At 48.2% G+C, this 26097-nt stretch overlaps 1 protein-coding gene across 3 annotated transcripts in view; it reads left to right on the top strand.

Moving 5' to 3' along the window:
• The first annotated feature begins 556 nt into the window (after positions 1–556).
• The window catches only part of LOC126576201 (arginine kinase), a 29069-nt gene continuing 3528 nt past the window's right edge, over positions 557–26097 (top strand). The window contains exons 1-3 of one of the 3 annotated variants that reach the window (XM_050237374.1): positions 557–839; positions 2593–2682; positions 6120–6923. In XM_050237374.1, the coding sequence (XP_050093331.1) occupies positions 2639–2682; positions 6120–6923 (848 nt within the window). In that variant the 5' untranslated portion in view covers positions 557–839; positions 2593–2638. Of the gene's footprint in view, positions 840–2592; positions 2683–6119; positions 6924–21929; positions 22075–26097 lie in introns of those variants that run through there. The other 2 variants (XM_050237375.1, XM_050237376.1) reach the window with 2 other exon arrangements.

Consider the following 26097-nt stretch of genomic DNA (forward strand, 5'->3'; position numbering starts at 1 on the left):
CATCTAAAGCAAGCGCTTAACTCATCTATCTCCCCGAGCAGAGCATTAACATTGCATCGTATCCCTCATAGTGGCACCAGAGGCCAGAGAGGTGTGACTGCGGTGATTATCCTTCATGTAAGTGTCACCATCTGATCGAACCGAGCTTGATTTGAAGCATTTTACCGTAAAACACGTCCGACCATGGGCTGCAACTGCCGACAGAGAGCGCATATAAACCGCGCAAGAGACGGTGGGGGCCAATTGCGAGAGACTCGACTCAGACACGAGACTGAGAGAAGCTCGAGAATGCGTTGTGATGACAAGTCGTGGAGGCGCCACCAAACCGTACTCGCTAGTAGCAGCAACAGCAGTATTGGTGTGTGCAGCCGAGTGGATACCGTCCGTAGCTCTCTTTGGCGGCGGTGCGGTCGCCACCAGCCAAACCACAGCCCAAAAAGCGCTCCGGCTCCGGGTGGGCAAGTCTACGGCACTACTACCACCCCATTACGCGATCGGAGTGTGTACTGTACGGTGTGTGTCATCGAGTGGAGAGCCCCAGAGGTATAAACAATCCCGCGACGTCGTGCTGCTGGGCAGTCGTGAAAATTTGCACGTAAAAGTATCCAGCAGAGCGTGCGTCCCCCGCTCAAAGGCTTCCGTTTACACTAGGTGTGTGCATTGGCAGAGCAGAATCGTTTGCCCTGTTTCTGCGATACTATCCTTGCGGATTGCGAATTGTGCAACCTGTTCTCGGTGATAAAAAACGACCCAGTCTCTGTGTTCTGCCCTTCATTGTGACCATTTTTTTTGCAATAGTGTGTCCCTGAACAGTGATCCAAAATTCTTACGACACAAGTGTAAGTATGTCGCTCGGTCGGTCGGTCGGTCGGTCGCTTAGTCAGTGGACCCATCTCTAGAGTACAACGTGAAGGACAACTTTTTTTGCAAAATTAAAAGAAGACCAACCCACTTGTGTCATAGCAGGATCCTTATTCGTTCTCGCTCATGTTCTCTCTCTCTCTCTCTATCGTGCTCTCTGTTATAAAACCATGACACACTCGGGTTGCGGTGTCCCAGTATCATTACGTCATCGATGGAAGTGTCGCTTCTTGGGGGTGCTTCCTTCCGTCGCATTTAAATGATAGGTCACAAAAACTGCGCTCTCTCTCTCTTCAAGGAAGGTCTTCTAAGTGGGCCACCTGAACGGACGATTGGTCCGGTTTGCTGTCCATTTACCGGTCAATCTGCTTGTCAGATGTGTCCCCAGCTTTTCAGCCCATCCCGGCCGTCCCCTTCGTTGTGTTGCCATACTTACGGTGCATGTGATGCGGAATCCCGAAAATAGATTATTGCCGGAGAGACCGCGTGTTGCTGCAGTCGGCCACATGGCCGCCAAGCGAAGAGAAAATCGGGAAAGAAATTGAAAAACGGGACCATGGTTTCTTCAAACCTCGGATTGATTTCTACCGGCGAGCTAATTGCTCGCCGTCGTTTCCGAGCCCGTTAGTCGGATTCGGGTGTGATGGCCTCTCCAACTAACTAGCCTCTGGCCACACACAAAACGTCGTAAAGAGAATCATCGAGCGTGACGGAATGGTCGAATCTGGCTGTTGCTGAGCAGGGAATCCGAATCGAAGACTCCGAAACCTTTGCTGGAAGCAACGAAAGACCCATTCTCTCAGTAACTCGTTCTTTCTCTTCCCCCTTTTTGCGGTCGGTGGACTCTCCGATCCGGAACTAAGAATCATCCAGCCAGCATGCTAAGCCGCTTATGCAATCCACCGTACCGTGGCTTACCGTGGCGCGGTTGCTCTCTGGCACACATTTCGTGTCCGGCTAAGAAGGTCAGGTCGGGAGAAAATCGATAAGAAGGCACGGTCGTCCGGGTTCGGTTGATTGTAGTCGTGGTGGTGGTTGGTATGGTAAATTGATAAAAGGATAAAAAAGGAGTGGAGAGCAGGAATAGGATAGTTCCATACCGTGCTATTACCTGGTTTGTTTGGTGGTTTGACCGAAGACCCGCTGGCGCCGACACGACTAGGACGATAAATGGCGCTTGTGCTGTGCTGGCGCGTTTATGCACATGGTCCGATGTGCATTATTGATGTTCGAGGGGTTTTTTAGCTCCCAGACGCCAAAAGGTATTTAATTTTTTAACTAACCGTCACAGGGAGCAACACGGAAAGGAACATGAAAGCATGTATAATGTTGAAAGTTTAAAAGCAAAGTCATAGTTGATATTGATTCTTGTAATTCTATGAAATCATAAGAAAATACGCGGACGAGATTCCCTAGCCAGAGCGTGAGCATTCGCCTGTGTGCTCTCGCGCGCTATGAGCCACCCCGTGCGGCAAAGTAAAAGTTAAGATGTGGTTTTGGGAAGCTGTGTGTTCGTGAAATCACACGCCGGTTGGTGAAACTGTCGCTGTGTATGCGGCATGCCGGCTGATCACGTGCGCCGTTTGTGACTCAGACGTGTTTCGCTTGAACGGCCTGTGTAGCAGTACATTTTTGTAAACGCACGTCAGCCTCAAACGGTTGCTTGTTAGTACTGTGCTGATGCATTTATTTCCCTCTCTCTCTCTCTCTCTCTCTGTCTCGTTATTACAGCAAATCGCTCTTTCTCAAGTACGCACTCATCCCTCTAACTGCAACCATGTTTGCCCTGTGGTACTTTTCGTTAGCCCTGGAGGAAATACGGTAAGTGATGCACGATGTTAATTATTTGATATTTAATCAATCCGCAGCTGTCTAGATATTAAGATCAGCAAGTGTAAAGGCAAGGACAAGCAAGCCATATCGGAATAGCTGCATTGCTGCACACTACAAGCTACAGGCAATGCTGCGCATGCATCTTAACCTCGTTAACCATACCGAACTCGATCGCTGCTCACCTGTGCACGCTTGTGGCAAACTGCGAGCTTCGTGCATGCTACGCGGTGCACAATGTGTGCATTGCACTGCTTCCAGATATAGCCACCGTGTCATGCCGCAAAAGGACTGCAGTAGCACGGTCACAGAGTATCCCAATTCGATCCGAAGTCCATGGTCACGAAAACATATATAGATGGGCGCCAAACGGTGGCTAGGATCGCTGTGATTCATTCGGGGGCAGATCTGAATAACAACGCGATTGAGGTAACCTTTGCGCCCCGCTGATTAATCGGCTCTTGTTGTGCTATCGCCGATCGTAGCCCATCACATGCCCTTGTCAGGGTTGTGGTAATCATATGACCATTTGATAAACTCATGGAAAAGATTCCCTTGGAAAAATGCATTTCTCCTTCTTGGGGGTTTCTGCATGTTTCTTGCTGACACAGAACTAGATAACGTGTTATCGATAACCAACTCTTGAACGATCTTGAAATTCCCTGAAAGTATGCAATATGTTGTACTAAAATCATTCGCTGCAGTACTAAATCTTGAGCCGTTGGTTTCAAACGGTGTGTCCTCGTCGTTACACTTTTCCGAGAGCAAATCCTCGGGCAGGTTTTCGTTTGATCTCTTTTGTTACCTTATACTCTCACACATGGCACAATATTCAGCTGGGAATTAAACAGGTAGCAATGGATTGACGAGCAATTACCTCTTTTCTCACAAGTCTTTCCTCTACACCTCATCATTTTTCAATTTAATTGAACAAAAATAAGTCATGCAATAAGACTAAACGTGCGCCCCGATGTCGATTGGGGTCTCCTTCCAAAGCAAACAATACGATTACATAACGCCTCTGCCACCGGATGTTTGCCACGGCCATGTCCACGCGACAGCAGGAGGGGCTGTACGCATGCTGATCATCTCCCGCTGAAACATGTTGGCGCACTGTTGCGTTGGGGAACGGATTTTTATTTTTAAAATTTTCAGTTTCAAAGAAATAACACCCCCAACACTGTGCGGTGAGGCTGGGTGCCTGCGTGCGTTCGTTATGTTCGAGGTTGACGCGTAGAATTGCGCATGGAAGGATGTTAGTAAAGCGAGCGAACAGAATAGAAAAGATAAACAACACTTTCACCGGCTGGTCGGGCGGTTGCGGTTTGGTTTGGCCGGTGACATGATGATGGGTAGTGCAGAACTGTGCTGCGAATGTCAAGGTAACATTTGCGTACCACGGATGTTTCTAGAAGCCGGGTGTTCGTAAAAAGATAGCAACAACAGAGTATGCAGATTCGGTAGCAAATTCCTCAGCAGCGGCGATGGGATATCAGCTGTTTGGGGTTCCCAAAACAAACTGTAACGCATAAACCTTGTTGAATGCTTTTAAAATTTCATTCATCTAACAAACGGCACAAAAACGTTGTATATGGACGATTGAGCATAACTTGTATATAATCTTTACATAAATCTCATTTACTTACCTAAGCAATCTAAAGAAGCAGATTTAGCCATCACTAAATGAAAGTCAATTAGTAACAGTTAACGAAAGCGAGAGCACGGGCGAGTGTAATGGTGTGTATCGTTTATTTTTTGCAGCTAAACTGTTTTAAATCAGGTGGTCAGACAGCATGCGGCCGCCAGCGGTTATGGATGGATGTTGCGCAAAATGCGATCCTTGCTCTTCTTCTTCAATTCTCCGTTTGTGTCTCAAGTTCAATGTCATGTTGAATGGCGTGGGTGGTGGCGACGGGTGCCTTCATTACGCCCGCAAACCCGCACGTATATGACGCAAACCCTGAGCTGTTGATGTTGAAATTGACGCTCGCACGTTATTTGGCAAGTTCTGCTGTAAATTGTGGCCAGCGAAAAGGGGGCGCTGGCTAGCAGGATTAAGCCATCTGGCAGAAGATGTGGATTTCATATTTGCATTATGCATTTTCCCTGCAGTTAAGGGACGGGGGTGGGGATAATAATAATCTGGCAGAACACGTCCAAGAGCAACAGTGTATGGGTTGCTGGGATTCAAATATTCATTCAACATTCAAAACAGCGGCGCAGTCCTTTTTTTTATAAGGATTTCTTTTCCGGAAAAAGCTTACAGAAACCGGAACATTTTCGTCATCTACCTTCATATTAACTGTCATCACATAATACCAAGCACAGGAAATCAGGAAAGCTTCCACCTGGTAATGCTTCAAGACAATCGTCCCTCACAGATGTACGGCTGCCACTTGATTGAAAATGCTGTCGCTCTGCTGCACCTTATCAGTGCGAATGCGTTAGATAAAACAGGACAAAATTAGCTGGTGCGATAAGATGGTTGCAACAAATACTAATTGCAACACTCTGGCCCCCTGGACACCAAAAGAGGAGAGGGAAATCCGGGTTGTGAGGTGAATCACAAACACTACCGGATTACGAATCCACGAGACCACCGATCACCATCACCACTGTTGCCTGGCCGATGCTAATTGTGCAGAGTGGACAGTATTCTGTTGCGTGTACCATCTAGAAGTCTCTACCGGAACCCGAACCGGAGTTTGGTGCGCTAGGAAATTGGTGTACGTGCTCGTGCTCGGGCGCTTAACGATAAAGAGAGCTCGCTATCTTATCGGTCGTTGAACGATGACGCAGGTTAAGGATATTCACCTCGAAAAGAAGAGAAAGAGTCCCGATTGTGTCACGAACATGCTGTGCAGATATTGAATGTCACACCTTTTTTTCGGGCGGGGTGGTGCTGTGCATCCATTGGTCATGGGAGATGCTCGCTGCTCGTATATCCGCAGCTGATTAGCACCACGTCGCTGCTGTTTGAACAGTCTCGCAAAATTCATCCCAGCGGTCATTTGGAAGATGCTTGAATGCGGTTTTTAGCATTCCGGGACTTTATTAAGTATGAAAAGATGTTTATCGAAATGAGAAGAAAAACGGCAAGCTTATCATTACACACTGATGCAGAGGATTTGCTTTAATTTCCATCCAACAGTTTAGGATGGTGCTTGTGCATGTGCAGTGTCCAATGCTTGTAAAATGCATACAAGCTAGTTGTTTTGCTTTCAATTCCTTCTTTTTGTATATAATATTTTCTTAAATTAGTTGATAAGTTTTCATTGTACAGAACTATGTATTATTTTGTTCATTTTCTGTTGTTTTGTTATCGTATGCTTTTTTACTTTACATTCAATTACTCGTTACTTTCCGTTACTTTTGTTAATTGGTTTCTTTATTTTGGTTTTCTTTTATTATTCCCTTTTCGTTCCCAGAAAGCGTATTCCGTTCCTCGATAGGCTGTTTGCGTTTTTCTCGGGCAACAAGGAAGCACGTCCGATCGAGGATGTAAAAGAGGGTGATCTCTCTGACGAACCTTCCTCTAGCGCAGCTGATCCTAAGGGTGAAAAACCATCCGCGGAATCCTCGGTCAGTTCTCCGGTAAAGCCGGTAGCAAAGCCGGAAGACAAACCCTTGCCACCCTCCCCGAAACCGGTCGAACCACCGGCGAAACCGTCGGTAGTCGTACCACCACCACCGAGACCAGTCGAGCCAAAACCGGAACCACCAAAGACTGCACCGAAAGTGCCGGAAGCTGCGCCCGCACCAGTGATCCCACCAAAGGTTGAACCAGCGCCTCCCAAACCCGCCCCTGAGCCAGCTAGTGCACCGAAGGAGTCACCGAAGCCAACCGAAGTTCCGTCCGTTCCCAGTCAACCTGCGGTCGAGGTGCCCAAACCCAAGGATGTCCCGAAACCGGCCGAACCAGTGCCGTCCGTACCTACGCCAGCAACGCCAGTTCTACCTTCGCCAGCTCCACTGCTAGATCCGGCGGCACCACGACTGACAAAGGAAAAGAAACAACTTCCATCACCTGCGCCGAAAGCGAATGTCACGGCACCTCCCACCGAATCGAATGAACCGTTGCTGCCGGCCAGCAACGAGGACAGCTTCATCATGGTGGAGAAACAGAAGCCGGCCAAACCGAAGACCGATCTGAAGAACTCGACCGCCAGCTTCCTGCAGGGTGAAGGAGGTGGTGCGGCCCCTGCCCCGGCACCGGTTTCACCTGCCAACAGGTAAACCAGAACTGGTGGCTTTATAAATGCTGGCAGCCGGTAGCCTCTAGAGGGAATCGCTTGAATCTCGCGCTTTTGGATGTGCTTCAAAAATAACGGTCGGCAGAGGAGAAGAAGACGATGCTGCCAAAGGGAATTTGCTTGCATCAAATCATTTCAGTCTGTAGAGAAGAAAATGCTCAACCCTTAATATACATGATTTAGGGGCTGACTTTGGCTGAGGACTCGGAAGCTCAAGAGTCGCCCCAGTGGGTACGATGGAAACGAAATATATGAATGAACATTTGGAATGTAAAGTAACGCATATTCTACTTCGATAATTGATTGATGGGTTTTTGATAAAAAGAAATTATCCAAGATTGCTTAATAGGTAAATCGTGTTTCCAAAAATCGATCGATCAGAGCGCTAGTTGCCAGGTTTACTAGATCTTTGCGTTTGTAAAAAAAAGCGCTAGACATTTTCTGCAAAGCATCAAAGTAACTGCTGGCAACCTAGACTTTTTATGGTCAGCGTCATCGCAACAATGTTAAGTTCAAGATCTCCGTTCCGGTACTGGCGACTGGGCTGGGTAATATCTAAGGTTTTTGGCATTGGCCACCACAGGCAGCTAGAAAGGTTAACCGATGTAAACCCGGGGCACGCTACACAGACCGTTGTAATGATGCAGAGCTCTGTTCTGTTGATTACTCGGATCCACCGCGCGGTGTACCACTCAGCGTTCTAATCCTGTCGTCTTGCCAGTCCCGTCGAGACGATCATTCTTGCCAGGACGGTGCATTGCGGTGCTGGCCCTGCTAGCCGACACGCTAAAAACAGACCAATTGTGGGAACGGCAATCAGGGAACTGCCTGGTAATGCCTTATAAATCACGAACACTGTCATGGCCACCGGAATCATACCGTTTTCGGTTTATTACGGGCGACACACATGTGCACCAAGCGCGGTGGACGCAGCGGTTATATTTAGGTGGCTGCACCGGTGCAGCACTGCCTCACAAGCCACTGCTCACTGCTGCCCTGTTGCCAGGTACGACTGCGGGGATTGTGTTGCATTTTCTCTGCTCTGCGAGTTCAGGAATGGAGATCGTCGCTGGTAGATCGTCCCGGTGCGGATCGGCGCACCGCACGGGCTTCATATGATGATTTTTTAAGTGATTCCTATTTTTAACAGAAGAAACATTATACAAAACACACACGCAGACACATGTGTGATGGTTTAGGGACTCCTTGAATTAAGCAAAACGTGTTCCGAGATTGCACTGCACTAGGAGAGCTGCTCACCCATCATGAGATCACGGTGCAGAAGCCGAGCACGAGTCGGTAATTACGCATAAAATGGTTCAAAACGGTGAAACGTGGCGTGGTTTCAACCTGCCACCAGCACAAAGAACATCAGCAGCAGCAGCAGCAGCAGCAGCAGGGTTGGCTTTGTGTAAATTAATATTTTTGAGTTATTTTCGATCACACACCAGCGATCACTAGCGTCGAGTGAGACGATAAGCCAGACGGTTTGGTGCAGTACTACTGCAGGAGGGAACATTATGCGGCTTGGAAAAGCGTATAGCAGAGCGTTTGTGCCTGAACAATCAAAGATACACTCAAATCTTCGTGGTCAAGTGCTTCCAAAACAGCAGCCAGTAGCTGCTTCGGAAGGAGTAATATTATTTCACCAAACACATCTCCGCAATGGAGGAATGGCCGAAAGGCAAACAGAAATTATGCTTGCTCAAAGGTGTACGTATGTAACTTTCTGTCACCAGAACGGCACACAAAGGGGAGTCGTTGTTTTCCTATCAACCAAATCAACAGCGACCCAGGCTACCCCCTTCGATCGGATCGGAAGTAATTGCAGCATCGCGCAGATCAAGCCGTATCAATTAAAGTTAGATAAAGAAGGGATAGAGAGAGAGAAAGAACAATGCGGAGACGTCTGATCTGTCAACACTATATATTGGTGCATCGCCGGTAAGGAAGCACCGAAGCCAACAACGATTACACTGTTCAGCTGGTGCCAATGAAGCAGCTCTTTCTCTGCTGCCAACGCCTTTGAAATGGTGACGCTAAATTTAGGTTTCATCTGGGAAGAGGTTCCCGCGATGTTAGCCAAGAAGAGGAATGAGTATCTAATCGGGAATTTGTGCGCTCCTGATCGTTAACACCAAACCCCCCGTTACCGATTGCACCATTGCGCCTTTCGACATTCGATTGTTTTTATCGTTGCACAGTAGAACATACATCAGTTGTTAAGTCATGTCGCTTGCCTTATTTTGAACCAACAAAAGTCTTTCCTAAAAATCTGATTTTCTGCCAACCGAATCGTGGTATCGGGAACCGCAAGCAATACATGGTACAGAACTGTGCCATTGCTCTCGGCTCACCCCGTTCTGGGTCATTTATGATCGGTAAATGATGCATTACCATCATCCAACGTACCATCACCGACGTACTAAACCAACTAAACCATCCAGCCGGATGCTAGATGTGGGAGGCGCATTCATACCGCTTACCACGATATCCATTAGTATCTCGTGTACTACGCTAAACCGAACCACCAGTTGGGTGGAAAAGGGGGTAGCATGATAAATTACCGGTTTTCCCATCAATGTGCCGCACAATGTCGATGTCGAATGGGAAGAAAGAGAGAGAGAGGGAAAATGTGAACAGAGAAAACACAATTTCCATTTAATTTTTCATTCAAAACTTGCTTGCTGGTTTGCGTGTGCACGTTAGTATGTGTCCAACGGCCGTTTCGGTAGAGAGGTGGGTGGTTTTTCCCCCCTTTTTTTTTGTTGGTTCAGCATTCCCGTATCGATGGGATGGGTGTGTTTGGCACTAAAAATATAATCTCATCTCACGCTTCCCGCCGTTCCCGGCTGCCAAACGGTTACGCCAAGTAAGAAGATGGTAACCGGGAGCGCAATCGAAGGTGTTGTATAGGTTGGAGGCGATGGGGCATTGTCAGCGGTGCGAAAAATGGTAGATAACACCGATAACCCTCTATTAGGATAAACTTTAGAAGCAAAGGGAGGGTGCTTTAAGTGTGTAATTGTGATATTTGTTAATACTGAACAGCGTTAATTACTGGGAGCCTTCTTGGCAATGGCTTCAGGCTGTCACCAAACAGTCGACGCTTGACCTGAGCAGGTGCTGAATGAAGGTGCAAATGGCAAGGCAGCGGCCGACCGCGGCGGCAGCTCTTTCGATACACATCGCGAGTGTCATCTCGCCGTCATTCTGGCTACGGTCGCGGTATCTTAATACTTGGCAATGGCCCCTTGTGTCGGCATCATGCCACACCGTCGTGCTGCGCTGCTAGTGACCGGACGTGCACTCTGCTGCTATGCCGGCTTCATCGGGGGGCATCTTCGTCACAACCGTCACCATCACGTACGGGATGCCAGAAGCGGTATCTGTAACTGTAGAGAAGAGACACTCGCACTGTTCGTTCGTTCGTTGGTTCGATGCGCCGCGGTTGGCCTTTTGCGTTACCATTTTCGCTGGCTAGGGCTCAAGACAATACCAGATGGTCCGAACGGGGTTTCGGGGGTTTTATATGAGGGAGAGTGCGGTGGAGGTTTGCTTGGCACACGACACGCCGTCTTGGCAGGCTAATGTACCCCCTAATCGTTCCTCTCGGATTCACCCATTGGATGAGCGCGGTTTGATCGAGCTTTCGAGTTGATGCCAAAACTGATTTTTATTCTTTTGATTGCCATCAGACACACAGCAATAGTGACAGTCGTCAAGTATCAAACATAACATAACATAACATAAAAATGTTTCTCTCTCCCGATATCCCTCTTAGTCCCGATGCAATTATTACGCACTATATTACGAAACTCACGCAGAAAGAAGCTCCATAGATGTGGCAAAAGTGCCGTCCAGCTATCTATTGTAATTAGTTTGCATTGCTTATTACTCTTTGGTATAATTCAGTAAAGAACTTCCACAGAGCGCAATGCATCTGCTTTCTCCAAGAGAAAGCCTTTAATCGCGTTTGTTCCTCCGTAGCAGAAGCGAACACGAAACCGAATCAGATGTAGGGATTTAACGATGCGGCACACATTAGCAAACGTCGGCAGATTGGGGTGGTTGGAAGCGAATACCAAGTCAACGGACGACCAATGCTCGCGGTGGGGCCGTATTTTGGGCCAAAAATAAGATCAGCTCCCCGGCCGAGTGGTCCGGACCAAAAAATAAACCCCCGACGGGAGGCCGCGGGGGCTTTGCGACACGATCGTGTCGGTCTTCTCGGTTCGTGAAAGACGTAGAGTTCTCGTTTGTCAGGCGACGCATGGGACGGTACAGGAGATTCTGCCGGCCGTATTCCAGTAGCATCTGCATTCCCGGTTTGTGGCAAAGGCCCGAAACACTCTGCTCAGACTTCCACGGATGCGAGATGGACGCAAGGACTGGCGACAACGGGGAAGCAAGTAACCGTGACCGTGTCTGCGGCAAACGATTGACATGACTGCGAGACTGCGAGACGGGTTTTATTTAGAGTGGCAAACAGCGTAACTACTAAACACGAAAGGCCACGTATGCGATAATCGGAAAATTTGCAGCACCAGCAGCAGATCTTTGGTGGTCAAGATCGAGGTTTGTCGACACACGGTTCCCCGCACAAAGATCCCGGAAAAACATTAACTTAATAAAAAAAAAGCATGAGACGCGAAAGAATAGTTTTTCCACGAGCCACACATTCTGTTTCCAATTCACGAAAGGGCTTCGCGTGTGTCGATAGCTTCTTGGAACGAGGGCGCCAGAATGATTGGCTCGAAAATGAGAGCATAAATCGCGCTTTGTGCCGTGTGGATAGGTGTCGAAGCGAGCGACCATAACACATTCGAGCATGCCCTAAACGAGGATTTCTGCTCGATCGTTTTTTTTTTGAGTGATTGTTATGTCGATATCATATGCCAATGCACCGCTGTTCCCGTACGGAACGAGACGCCAGAGTATCGGGTTTTTGGATAAACAATTGAAACCCTTCGATTCGCTTTCATCGGATGCCTTTCCGGAATGGATAGTGAATTAATCATTGTCCGTAAGTGCTATCGAATGCATAATGGAAAAATGTTATCCATCAAACGAGGCCAATTAGAACGTCAGCAACCAGAAGCATGCTAAAGCATACAACTACCAAACTTTCACGTCACTTTCTCTAATATGCTACGATTTATCGATCCCGGGAGCGCACATGGCAGCGCACGGTGCCACCAATCCTGCTCCAGCAACCATCTAATCCACAAATTACCACCGTCCCGCTTATGCAACTCTTATGCTACCCGATATGCCGGTATCGCGAATTGCACAATATCCTTGCCGACAACTCGAATTCGACTAAATCCCTCGCCAGGCCCCTCTCGGATAAGCGTGATAACCTGAGGCATTCAATAAAACAGTGACCGTATTATCGTGATTACACCATCACCGAACGCTAATGACATTCGCGGTGTCTCTGATCGATCACAATTAGCGCCAAAGATAATCAAAATGAAGAGCACACTCTTGGGGGTTATTCTGCTCCGCCAGGATACCATCCGGCGACGGAATGTAGTGCATATCCTGCGCACAGTACCACGAAGCTCCCTTTGTAGTTCTCAAGAGGAGCTCCCGTAGCATCGTCCCCTTATCATGTTTCGGCTAGTCACGGGTTATAATTTCCAGAAGCACCGTTTTCGCTGACAGAGACCGGAGATCGATAGCGCCAGCGGCGGATGTCTGTGCTCGTGGTGGTATCATTTGAGTCACGAGTGTTTTCCCTTCTTTTTATGACACTATTTTTATGTCGAATGTACTACGCGCTGTCCATTTAATCGGTGGAATGATAAACTCGAATGAAATGATTTGACGAATATGTGGTGCGGACTGTACAGTGACGATGGAAAAGCGACGACATCGCATAACTCCATTAGAGCTACCCCGCGCGTTACGTAATCGCGCGAGTATTGTCACCCCGGTCACCGGTCGATAGTATGGTCGGTATGTGGGAGCTACCGCCCGTTAGCTTGGTGTCCAAGCCGACACACCAAGATGATGGAGACCGAAAAAAAAAACAGAAGACGAAACATACAAACACGATAAGAAAATCTGTGCTGTGCGAACGCATTTTCTCATCCTCAATTTTTCATTTTATCGTTCGTAACGCGGTTGCACTTCGCGTTCAAAATTTAGCGGGGGGTATGCGCGCTTTGTTGGTGGGCCGGACCTGCCCCCCCTGAGGGGTGGGGTAGAGGAAGTTAGGCGAGCGCGGTGGTGCGATCGGTAACCGAAGCGGCCCCGAAGTCCGCTTCGGCTGCGATGCGCTGCGGTCGAAAAGTGAAAAGGGCCTTTTCGTTCTCGCAAGCCGCCATTCTCGTGAAATCTCGTGAGCTAAACGGTTGAAAGAGGTGAGCGCTCTGCTGCTAGACTAGCTGGGGGCTATTCACTACTGTTCTCTACTAGTTAGCTAGTATCACTAGCAAACTGTGAGATCTAGTCATCTCGCTAGTGATGTAAATGGTGTTGGTGCTGCTGTTGCGTGAAAAGAAGGCGACGCTCTGGTGCGCAGGCTGTGGCTGCACGGCAAACACGGAAGATGGATTCTAGAAAATGGAAAAGTGCAGGCTTTGTTAACACGCGACGATTATCGTGCAAATTGTGCGACATCCATTTTCTAGAACTGACGTTTTTTGCCGCAACCTCCACTGCCATGGCACACCGGTCTGCCGCGTCCTTCTCGCCCCCGCGGGGTACCGTAAGTAGAGTAGCCCTTTTGATATTTCATATTCCGATGACAACCGACGACCAACCGAATAATGATGTGGGGGGGCGTTCTCGGGCTACAGATCCCGGTTAAAATAGTGCGAGTGTGTGTCGCGTGGGTGAAAAAAGAGACTCAATCCATATTACATAATGCCCTTTACTTGATGATTGTGAATTGAATTCCTGGTTGCTGTTTCCCGAATATCGTCAACTGTACTTCACTGCGAGATCAATTTTCTGCGTTTTGTCTTCTCTATTCGCCGGCCGGCGTCTTTCGCGCTCCGTCCTCTAAACCGGTTGCGCAAAGTCCCAGAAAGTGGATAACTGGTGGTGTGCGTGTTTGCGCTTCTGCTATCGTGTATGTGTGGGGTTACAAGCGCGGACGCCCCTCGTGTGGTGTTGAGTCATAAACTCGTTCGTTTAGTTTCAATTCCGTGGAATTAAAGTCAATTTGCTTGATCGTCAATTTACCATAACCCCCCCCCCCCCCCCGGCCTCTGTGGGTTGCTTGGATGCTTGTTCCGTGGAGACGATAATACGTTTGTTCTTCTCGTGCACTCGTCGCCGTCGTCATAACCAAACGAAAAGCATAGGAAGCCACGCCAAAAACGCCGCTGCTGTCTACCACCAGCAGACAGTTCATTGACCTCCCCCGAGCGTCTGTCGTGTGCGGCGCTTGGGAAGCCCCGAAAATATTGCCAGAGTTGCATCGATCATGATCTTCCGATCGGTGGCAATGGGGGGGGGGGGGGGGATGGGGGGGGTAGAAAGTGTAGCGGACACACCACTCCGCTTATTGCCACGAATGATTCTTTCTGGAAGAGAACCACGCCACGAAACCACAAAAGTGTGCCTTGTGCTACAGTGTGGATGACGCAGTCGGGGAGAGGACGCGGGGGGGCACATTGCAATTTATCGCGAAATTCGGTGCGAAGCAGAGAAACAACTGTGCAAAATTAAGGCACACATACATATTACGAAGCCTGTCCAGCAATTTGCGCAACTTTTTTGCGAAGAACGGAATTAAAAATCGTGGTTTTTGCGAAGACGAGGGAAGTGTTCGTCCCCCTTTTGCGCTCTGTTTCTTCTTTCTCTACATTGGCAGAAAACGTGATGCAGAAGTTATAACTTCCGGCACAACGCGTTCCCACCAATGGTCGTGAGGGCGAAGGCAAGCGAACAAGAAAATCGAGGCCGGAAACCGTCGACGCGGTTTATCTCAGGCCCAGGGAAAAGCTAGTTCTTCATACCTCTGTGCGAGTAGTGAACGTTTCAAACAAAAGAGAGAGAGAGTTGAAGAGGAAACATGATGAAGCTCTGCCGCTGCCACGTACGAGGGGGGCAAGTGGCGTCAGCAAGTGTGTTCTGGACGGGAAAAAAATTTACATACAATAGGTGGCAGCAGCAGCAGCAGCAACGGCAGTCACCTGACTTGCAGCGACGATCGTCATCATCACCACCACCACCTTCAGTAAACTTCGTTGCATCATTACGTCGTCGTGAACGGCCATCACCATTCCAGGCGCCCGTTGTCTTCGTATCGATAAGGTAGTGCGAGTTCTTGGTTCTAAAATGTAATTAAAAGTTTAAAAATGGAAAACCCAGCACAAATCTCAGTCAGAAGCCATGCAGGGGCCGAGTAGGCTGCGTGCTGCGCAGCATCAGTCGTCCGACGATGATGAGAAAAGTGGACGAGATATTCGAGTTCAAGGTCACACTGTTTCACATAAAATGCAGTAGGAAAAGTTGGTTGTCGCAACCACATTGCTCGTTCGCACTCTCTCTCTCTCTCTCGCTCTCGCGCTGTCCTATAACGTTTTCCATTTCCTGTTGGGGGTGTGTGGCTACGTAACGGGTTTCCGATGGTTACCGGGAACTGTCGAGAACCGGATGAGGGAGGACATATATTATGCAAAAACTACTACTATTGCCACAGCTGCCGACAGGCGAAATTACGCAACCCTTCGTCATTTAGAGAATCGATAGCGAAAAGCCTCTCTCGTTCTCTCTCGTTCTCTCTCGTTCTCTCTTGGTGGCACAAAATGCAGAACCACCTCCAGAATGGCTGGGCCCCCGGATATGACCTGGTTCTTGAATATTTGCTTAATCTCTCCCCCCACCTGAATGGGAGGCAAATAATGGAGCACTTGTGCCGGGCAATCCTGGTGACGGCCAGCAGATCGAGTAGCGGGCGGTGTTGGCATCACGGTGTGGGAGGAAGAGGTAGGACCTTACGTAACAAATCTCTGCCTGGAAAAGTAGGACATGATGTTCCCGGGGATCATTTTTGCAGTCTCTACCTCCCGGAGTGTCACGTGATATTCCGTTCAATATGGAAGCTGTTGCTCGTGAGAAACCAGCCAGCTGCCATTGGATTTTACTGTTGTTTTCTATTTTTAGCCATCGCTTTCGATGATTAATGGCCAGTGTATGGGCCGGTGGCAAGCAGGATACGATAGAATGCATTCTAGTGGGGAGTTTATTATCAGCTTGGGCCAGAAGTGAGGTGCTAACCAAATGGTCGACAAATTTTCCCATGAGCAGTCACCGTAGCCCCCCCCCCCAGCTCAGCACGCTTTGATGTGGAATTTTCCCAAACTTTTGATGAACACATTTTTACATTCGATCGCTTACTGCTCAACGAACGTGATTGATGGTCGTTTACTAATGTGTCATATGTTTGTGTGGTTCTACTGATATTTACTAACTACATTACCAGCTGCATTACATTAACAGCACGCAATTTGCTTGTGTTTCCTTTTTTTTGGCATTTGTTTTTGCATCTCCCCCGTAATTTCGCCGGAGATCCAGATAGAGAGCAGTGCGGATGATGCAACCGATGTTCTCCGAGTAATTCTCCCAGAGAAACTGGCACCCGTACGGGGCCTACCTTGCTCTTGTCGATTGTTTTTAGTGAAATCCGTTTCACTAATCAACATTAGTAAAGTACAAAACACAAACGCCTTGTTCTTTAATAAACAAAGCATAACGTTGAGTTTGTAAAGAGTGTGACAACTTATCCTTATCTCTGTGCATGTATTGGCCCATCCCTTAACCGATGTGTTGTGTGTTACTGACGATAATGGTTGGAGAACGGTGCTAATAAGTACCGTCATCTTTGCTGTGAGGATCATCAGCACGACCCAGGCTAACCAACCATATAACAACGAACACACGAAAAACACTACGGGAGTAGTCGGATAGGGGACATTCAGATAAAAAGCTGCCACTGAATTTCTCGTATAAATTATCTCCTACAGCAATACTTTAATTGGGCGTTACTTTAAATACGCCAACCCGCTGACTGACTCTGTGCGCGGTGTTTGGTTGCTTGAGTAACGTACAGTAGCAAACCGACAGACTTGACAAAAGAATGATAACAAACTCAGAGAATGCCAAATGCTAGCTTTTTTGCATGCCATTTGTTAGTAGATGAATTAGCATGGTTCGAGCACTGCTAGCAAAACGCGTAGCATCTCTTTCCCAATGCGCCATTGCGTGCTAACCAACCAGATAAACCATGTGTGGTAGTAATTTGTGCCCCTTATCTAAGAATATCGAAAATGTATGTCATGTATCGAACCACAAACCACGCGAGGCGTAAACCTGCTACAAGCGAGAAGGGAACAACATCGTGTTTAGCACTCGGGGGTTCTCATAAAATTCCATCGAAAGTAATTACAATACGTTGGCTTGTTTGTCGCTTCGGTGGATACAAATAAAAAATACCAACTTTTTATACGCCTGGTTGGTGGTGACACACTGAACGATCACGACCTCCGCGGTGATGCGTGTTACAACAATGTGTCTATGCTGCTGTGATGCCCTCACAATTGCGATGAATTCAATGATCACATCACAGCTCCCCCGGACACCGCCGCTTTGGTGGATGCTTCAAAGCTGTGATCTGCGCTACGTTCTTGCAAAACATGCGAATGCTGCTGCTCTTTGGCGAAAACATGTTAAACGAAAAAAAACATTCTGCAACACAACGGCTATGCCTCCTACAGGGGTTTTGTATATGGATGTCTTCCAATTTATGCCTCGATTTGGCCAACTCCTAACGAATGGCAACACATATGGTGTCTATGCTTCTCATCTAACACATTATGCTGGCCATGTACACCATCAACCAGTACCACAAGAATGTTCACTGCAAGCACAAAAAGAGGCCAGAATATTATTCTTCATTTGCGTGATGGAGGAGGGCGCACACTGTCTTACTTTGTGCCGCGCGCTCCCCCTTTGGTTGGTAACAGACGAGATCCAATTGTGGCGGCATGCAATGCGATCAGCAGCAACAGCAGCAGCAGCAGGGCTGGAGAAGATTCCGGAGATTGTTTCTGTGTGATAGTATGTGGACCGCCAGTAGCGCTTCCTCCCGTGTTTCCTCTGACCTCCACCCAATTGAACGCAGTCAATTGTGCCATGTGGTGGTGGTGGATCAGTGCGCATTCATCTGTGGAATTGGTTTCAGACCAGCCTCCACAACGGTTTGATGCTGCTGCTGGCTGCTGGCTACTCCGGTGGAATGCGCGATTACATTTGCAAAAACGGATGTCGCGCTGTCTCGCCACTTGAACGCAAACATCCGCATTGCATAAACATATCATTCTCTGGAGGCAGGCTTCTGAGGAGTGGCCAGGAGACAACTGCCTCCTCCTCCTCCTCCATGTCGGGTCTCTTTCGATCAAGAGATCGAGAATGTATAATTTTGTCTTGTGCAACTGGCCTGGTAGCGACCAAAGTTGGCAAGAGAGAGAAAGAGAGAAGGAGTGGCGAGTATGATGATTTATTTGAAATGAAAATGGTATGCAGAGGCGCAACGCAAACATTGCTTGATTGGCGGTGCAGAAATTGTTCTAGAGACAGCGTAGACCATCAGGAGTGTGTATTGCGTGTTTAACCAACCATAGAGTCAGCTACCTCTCTTAGAACAGTTTTAGGTGTGTTCGCTCAGAATAAGAATGATGTTTGTAAAGACTCTTTGCTGCCTAATTAAAGCTTTTAGCGAAAGTGCTAACCATTGCACCCCATTCCTTCCTGCACGACGCCACCATCCTGTTACTATTCCTATTTGCCTGCATGTGATCATCCTTCCGCTAGCAAAAAATGGAGATCATAAGCGTCTGGATTGGAAATCCGTGGCCATGGACAATTTCAGTACTAAACTCTCCAAAAGCAAATCATTGTGAACAAAAAGAGAAGCAGTAAGATCATGTCAAATCCTCGTGAATCTCCTGCAAACGGCAAGAGTTCTTCTCTGTCACAACAGCATCAACATCCTTCCTCTACTAGCTTGTGCGAAATGCATTAACAAACATCATATGAGTGTGCATGTATGTACGTGGGGTAACCATTGTGGAGATAATCTTTGCCACAAGATTTGTCGTCTTCTTTGAAGAGGGTGCATTGATCGCTCGCTCGAAGCTCGTGGACAATCTTGTACACCAAGTCTCCCAGATCAAAGTGTGAGTTTTATCGCTCAAGGTGATGTACTGTATTGGCAACTCCCCTCTCCCTTCTTTTCTTTCCCAATCGGAGGAAGCCGGGGGGGGGTGTCTGCTGATCAGCACGTGCATCAAAAACGAATAAAGCACAAACGCGCAGAATATGCATGCGAATTATGTGCTAATTGTTGTGTTTGTAAGACTCCCATGAAAATCCCTCGGCATGCGAGAAGGTATCCTTGAATGCTCCGAAATGCCACTTGCATCGTATGTGTAGTACACGTTTATCCTGTATGAGACACCCATTAGTCCCATTAATCACAAATATGATGGTAAACTGTTGATTGCGAGACACTTTATCGTATCTCGGATTGATGTTTTAACTATTTTTGATCGTTGTTGATTCAACCGATTACATCAGGCAAACATGCAACCCTCAACGTGGCGGCCCCCATTGGATTGTTTTCCCAACAACTAGAAGGTTCTTTTCTCTACGGGTGTACTCCTATCACTCCCTCGTTCTCTTTTCGTTTTAGCATTCACATTTTTCGGTAGTTTGCTCTGTTGTGTTAGCAAAACCTCTCTCCACGCTACTGGCTAATAATAACAACACATTAAAATAGCGATAAACATAGGTGCGGGATAAACAGATCAGTGAAAAATGCCCCTAGATAAATCACAACAGCCGCACCATGGGTAGAGCCAGTGTAAGCTACATGATAATGGGAGGCAGTGGTCGCACCACAGAGTCTCATTGCGAGGAAAGACCCCCAGTTGTCGGTAATTTATTGATGCTACGTTTGCAGTAAAGAAACATAACATACTTCAATAGATCGAGAGCGAGACAACAGCGCCTGGCATTCGTTAAATAACTTCCCAAGCGCCGGTCCCAAAATGCGATGCCATTTGGGGTGTGTAGCTGATTGTCTCTTTTTCGCAGAATCTTCTTCGTCTCACTTGAAGCAGTCGAAGATGTAAGTAAATGTTATAAAAATAATCTTGATTTCTGGCTGCCGGTGATTCTCTCTCGCGTTCGGATTGTTAGATAATAGACGTTGTTTTTGCTGCCACGTTGGCACGATCGGCATGATGGCCTAAAGCGATTCGAGATTCATCCTCCCTCGCGATACGCTTCCACCACACAACCCTTTGAGCACACTACCCTATCTACTATCGTTCGTTTTCGTGGCCATCTGTCGGTAAAAGGAAGCAACTTTTTTTTAAGTGCTTCGTTCCGCTAGATCACGCCTCCGTAGTGACGGGGCGCTTCTCTTTTTCTTGCCTTCGCACATGCACTTGCGAGAGAACCGCTCTTTCTTATCTAGAAAATGGTATCTTGGATGGGAACGCACGGTTTCTGAGGAAAGTGCAGCACGATGGGGCGGCATGCAATCGGCACAACCTGCCTGCCCCAAGTAAGGTACACATGTTCTGTGTTCTTTTTGGAGCCTTATCAACACTCTCATTACGGTGCAGTAATTGGCGAATGTCTTCTTTTTTCTCTCTCCATTTATTGGTGCCATAATTCTTATCTCTTATCTGCGGGAAACATCGTCTAGGGCGTCGTGCGTTCTCCAACAGCTGATGATAGGCAACAACAGTACAACTGGGCAGGGGGTGATATCATACTAGGAACGGGTTGCTGCTGCTGCTGCTGCTGCCACTGCTATTACGTGCAATCTTGCTCTACAATCGATCAAATGCATTGCTGCTTATCGCTTCAATTGACAGTTAGTCATAAATTTGAGCTTCTTCTTCCGTCCTCTGATGCTCGCTCTATCCTTGTAACCCGTGCATCCATCTTCTTACACTTTACGTCTGACGATAGGCCAGTGTCACGAGTTATTGTGCTCTCCCAGACTCGGGCGGGGGGGACTCACATCGATGAAGTGTTTGGGTCACATGCTATTTGGTGTCCCCTGTTTCTGTATTCCAAAGGCAGATGGTGAATCTATTTGACAGACATCTGATCAATTACAATAATCTTTCTGCTGCGTGCCGTGGGAACGGTGTGATAGGGAGGAGATGGTTTCGGTTCGCTTCTTCCTCTCTTGTGTGTCTTATCAGGCAAACCGCGAATCTAGTGAATAACTGGCCGGTTTGGGGGGGGGGGGGGGTTGGAAGACCTAAAACACAATAGCACTGAAGATCACTATTCAAGCAAGGCCAATTTTTTCTATTGGTCGCTCTCCTCAGGATTCCTATCGCACTTTGGCAGTCACAAACCCCCGGGGGTGAGTGTCTGTTCGAGATGAGTCTCCCAAAGGTTCCCCTTCAATGGGTTTCAATGGCAGAGACCACAAAGCAAACGAGAGACAGATAGAAGCGAGAGAGCGGATCGCACCTACCCTAGCAACCCCTTTATTTTTTTTTGGGTCTCGTGAAAAGTGTATTGCATGCAATACACACTTCCTATCCGCCCCTCCTCACTCCTCTTGTGTCACTCTGATAAGCTCGTCAAGTGCTGCTGCTGCTGCGGCCGCCGATGCGTGCATGAGGCTTAAGAGAGGCATGAATGGTGTGCGTTGATAACGGAACAGCAGCCTGCTGGAGAGCAGGAAAGGAAAGGAAAAAGAGTTTAGGTGACTATTAGTAAGACAAGAAAGAGCACACAAGCGCCCAGAGGTGTGTGCGGTGTATGTATTGGCCACCATTCAGCGGTACGGTTACTTCACGCTACCATGAACTTGGCCTCGGCCATCGTGCCACAGCCACAGACGGCGGCATCCTGGGAGAAAAGATGATGATGGGTGGTGGTGTGGTGGTTCTGGTGGTCAGTTGGTGTTCCGCTGTTCGCGCGTGTACAAGTCGTCCTCTTCGCCTTGGAGTTGTCCGCGGTGTTCGGTCGCTTGTTTTTTTTTGTTGCTTTTCTTTCCTGCGCTTCTAGCTTCCCTCACTAGAAGCTGTGTCCTCCTATCATATCCCCTCGCATCGAAGGGAGTGTAGTGTGTAATGTAGGCTACAGATTGCAATGCAATTCATCTCGATCTCGGGGAAAGATACTTTAAGCTATTAGCCACCGGCAGCACCGCACACACCCCGCGATCTGCGGCGATCCGACCAATCGCGGTTCACAGTGAAAGCTTCACTCTTGACAGTACTGTGGTGGGGAGATCGTGAACCCCACTGATCATCGTGAAAGTGAAAACGCGGGCTTGCTACAACTCTCTCCACCCTGTTCCTCCACTCTCGGTCACGGCTATTAAGCGCCTGCTTCGTTTTTTATTCCATAAAGGAGTTACTTAACTTTCCCGCTACACCACATTGCAGAGCGAGCGAGTCAGTATTAGCGGTAGCGTTGCCTTGGGCGGTACCGGTGCACGATAATACGCGCGCACTGCATGCTGCTACACTGTGTGCCCTACACTCACTGCAGTGTTATGCAGTGTCCGGAAGTGCGTGTGCTTTCTTGTGGAACTTCCGCAGAGTTCGTTAGAGAAGAGGTGCTAGTGGAGATCTAGTGAATGTTCGAAGAGGAGGCCTATTAGCTGTCCAACAAAACGGTGGCACAAGCTGTGGAAGATGGGTTACTGGTGGTGGAAAGAGCGCCACCGGTGCCTAACGGTATTCTACGCCGGGTTTGCCCTGTACGGTCTGCTGATCGGTTGGCTGTACTGGAGTGGATACTTTGAACTAGAACCTTCGCCTGCTGATGGGTGCGTAGCCTCGACTTTCGCATTACGATGTTAGATCCGTTAGCTTCCACGCTGTGGCGTGTGTACTGCTAGAGGCGGTAGTGAGAGAGGAATCGGTGATGTAACGTACGTTAAATTGATTTATAACGTAGTGGAACGCCAATCACCCACCTCCTCCCCCGCAGGTGAAAACACTTCAATCTGAGTTCCATTAGAGAGGAGGAAGGTGACAGATGATGAGGAATCGAAGTGTGTTCTCCCCCTTCCCCGCCATTGTTCGGCGGCGGTCGCTTATCTTTGCACTTGAGTATGGCGAGAAGATAGCATTGTTGCCTGTGTTGCAATGCATACAATCTCTGAAACAGCCACGGTCCTCAAATGAGGGGGAGAGAGTCCATAAAGCCATTAACTTCAAAGTGGTGTGCCACGTGTTTGCCATGCCACAGCGGGCGGAACGGTTGTGGCTAGACAACATAACAATTAATATTGCTATCTCATATTTGTCACACAGGGAAGGAGTGGAAGTCTACGGGGCGTAGGCTAAGGTTTACCGAAATTAGTAACCCCAGGACCGGCTAAAACATGCTGACTATCACATAAGCCACCCTAGATGGCGCTGGCCTATTGAAAGGGAAAAGCTCACAATTTTCTCAGAAAAGCTCTCATGTTGTAGAGGGGGGCAGGGTGGTTGCCTTGGTAACCTGCCAGGACACCCTCTCCTGCACGGAATACCTCCTCGCATTCCAGGATATTCGTTTCCTTCCTTTTCGTTCCAATCATTTACCGCCATTTTATTGGTCGCGCGACTCTTTGACGATTGCCTTTTGGAAGAAGTTAGTGAGGGTGCGAAAAGAATGAATTATGCGCAACAGTGTAGGGGGGGGTGGTGGAAAAAGGGCGACCGCTGCCCGCCCTCCCGCAAACCCAACCAAATTTGTTTACAAACAATCGTTCTTGTGTTGCGTGTGTCGCACAATATCCGTATCGGAAGAAAAACTATACGAAACTGTTCTGTACGAATGGGGTTGGGCGTGGGGGTCTGCCTTTTCTCGGAACTTTATCACTGACATCAATAGCAGCGCGCACACAAGGAAGAAACGAGAAAAGAACAATCTAGGCGACTGTGGCGTGTGTTCTGTTGCTCTCTATCTACCACCCTACCCACCGCCTACTTTGTTTACTTCCTCTAAACGGAGCAGGGACTGTGAAAATTCCATACTTTTCTAGCGGTATACCCACGGTTGCTTTGGTGAGGTTGTTGTGCAGGTTTTATTGTTTGTTTTTTTTCTCTCTCTCTGTGTATCTCTCTGTGGACTACACCAGACGTAAAATGGCCAAAACCAATCCCTTTCCGTCCTTCTCTGATTTCTTTGATTCGATAAGAAACATTTTTAATTATGCGAATCGGTGGCGCGCGTGGTACGTAAAACTTTTCCACCGTGGAGCAGTGATTAGTTTTAAAACAAACGGGACCTTCAGTAGCAACTTTTGCAGGTTATTAAAAGAGAAGACTTTGACAAAAGTTAGTTGCGGTCGCCGTGGTGAATGGATATGAATCAACCGGTTTTTTTTTCTTTCGTTCCCTCTCGGCGAGGGACGTCATCGCATGCCGGCGAAAAGCTGTTTAATAATGGTAATGCACAGATACACAGTAGGCTCTCGCGTTTTATGTATGTCCGGCGCAAATTAGAGGAAAGGAAAAATCGAGACAAGCAACAATGTTGCCTTATCGTTCACCTCAGCATGCACCACCACCACCATTACCGCAGCACATCAGTTGCGCTTGGAGCAGAATGAGAAATCTGATTGAATTAATTCCATACATCCACTGGCTCTCTCTCCCTCTACACACAACACAACCGGCGTGTGATGATCGGACGCGCCCGGACCCGGACACGCCTAAATGGCCAACATGTCCTTCTTTGTCCTTATCGAGTCGAGTTGAGGTGAGCGCTGGACGCCGGCGGGGAAAAAACGCCACTGCCAACGACTCGCTGGGTGTCTCTCCTCGTTTTTCCTTCCGGTTCCTTTTGCTACCCATATTCCGGTTTATGCTCATGCGCAGCATCATGATATCCTTCTCCCCGGAAAGAGAGCGAGAGAGAGAGAACGCGTCTCCGCGAGAGCAGCAGATGGTCAAATGTGAGGAAGATAACAATGGGTTGGCGTGGCCTGTGCGCGCTCGCTCTCTGTGTGTACAGTTGCTGGGGTGTGGGGTGGTTGCTATTGTGGAAAACCTGTGTGTTCCGGGCGGGCAGATAGTTAGTTGGCGTGCCCCGAGCGGTGTTGGGATTAGTTCCGCGCGCCTAGTCTGTCCCGTGTCCTTAGAGCGGTAGGATATCATTCGGTTCCCGGGTCCGCGTGAGAAGTTAGTGTGTTGAGCGCGCGTGAGCATCATCATCTCGCTATCATCGCCGTGGTCGCGTCGCGTCGTGGATCGTAGTTTTGTTCTTTAGAGGCAAGCCGCCCTCCAGCGAAGACTACTGAAGATTGTTGCCGGTTTTAGTAGTAGTTTATCTCAAAGCTCAGAAGAAAAACTGTTAGCAAAAACACTAGAAAAAAAAGAAAGAGGGACGCTTTGGAGGTTTAGGGATCAGGAAGAATTGTTTCTTCCATCCATCCAGCCTACTAAGTGCGTACCAGAAAAGTCCTACGGCTACGGCAGGGTTTTTATCGGGTGGTGCACCGATAGCTGACGCCCTTTTTGGGGGTTTATAATAAAAAAGAAAGAATTTACATTTTGCGATAGAAAAGAGTGCAGTTAACAGAAAAGCATTGCTGCTCCTACAAATAATGCTTCGATTTTTAAATGTCCGCTGCAATAAAAAAGGATATTGATATACCCACCCTCCCGGTTTTGTATGCTGGCCCGTCCGTGGTGCGTGCACCCCAAAAAAGGGTGCGGCGTGTTGCGTGCGCGCGTTAGTGTGTGTATTTCGCGCGCGCGTATGTGAGATTCCATGCAGAAGATGATTTGGCAGGCGGAGGCGCGCCCTTTCAGCGTTAATCCTCCCGGGTTCAATAGATTGTGTATTTGTGCGAGCATAGGCATAGCGCACAGCATGAGAGCGCGAGAGCGTGCTAATGCACTTTGTGACCGGAATAAATTTCAAATAAAATAATTCAGGAACACAACAGTTAGCAAGAGAAGAGTGATCCTGGAGAGAGCGAGAGCGAGGGAGAGAGAGTATTGAACTCTCTCTCTTTCTTTCCCGGTGTCCTGATGCCACACTTGCTTCCGGCTTCATCGAGGGTGGGTCGTGATAAAAGCAACTATAAACGAAAGCTGCTTTGTGTCGATCGAGAAGTGATCATTATCTCCTTTTCCGAGTACTTGAGCGA

The sequence above is a fragment of the Anopheles aquasalis genome, chromosome 3 (assembly GCF_943734665.1).
Source record: "Anopheles aquasalis chromosome 3, idAnoAquaMG_Q_19, whole genome shotgun sequence".
Classification (NCBI taxonomy): Eukaryota; Metazoa; Arthropoda; class Insecta; order Diptera; family Culicidae; genus Anopheles; species Anopheles aquasalis.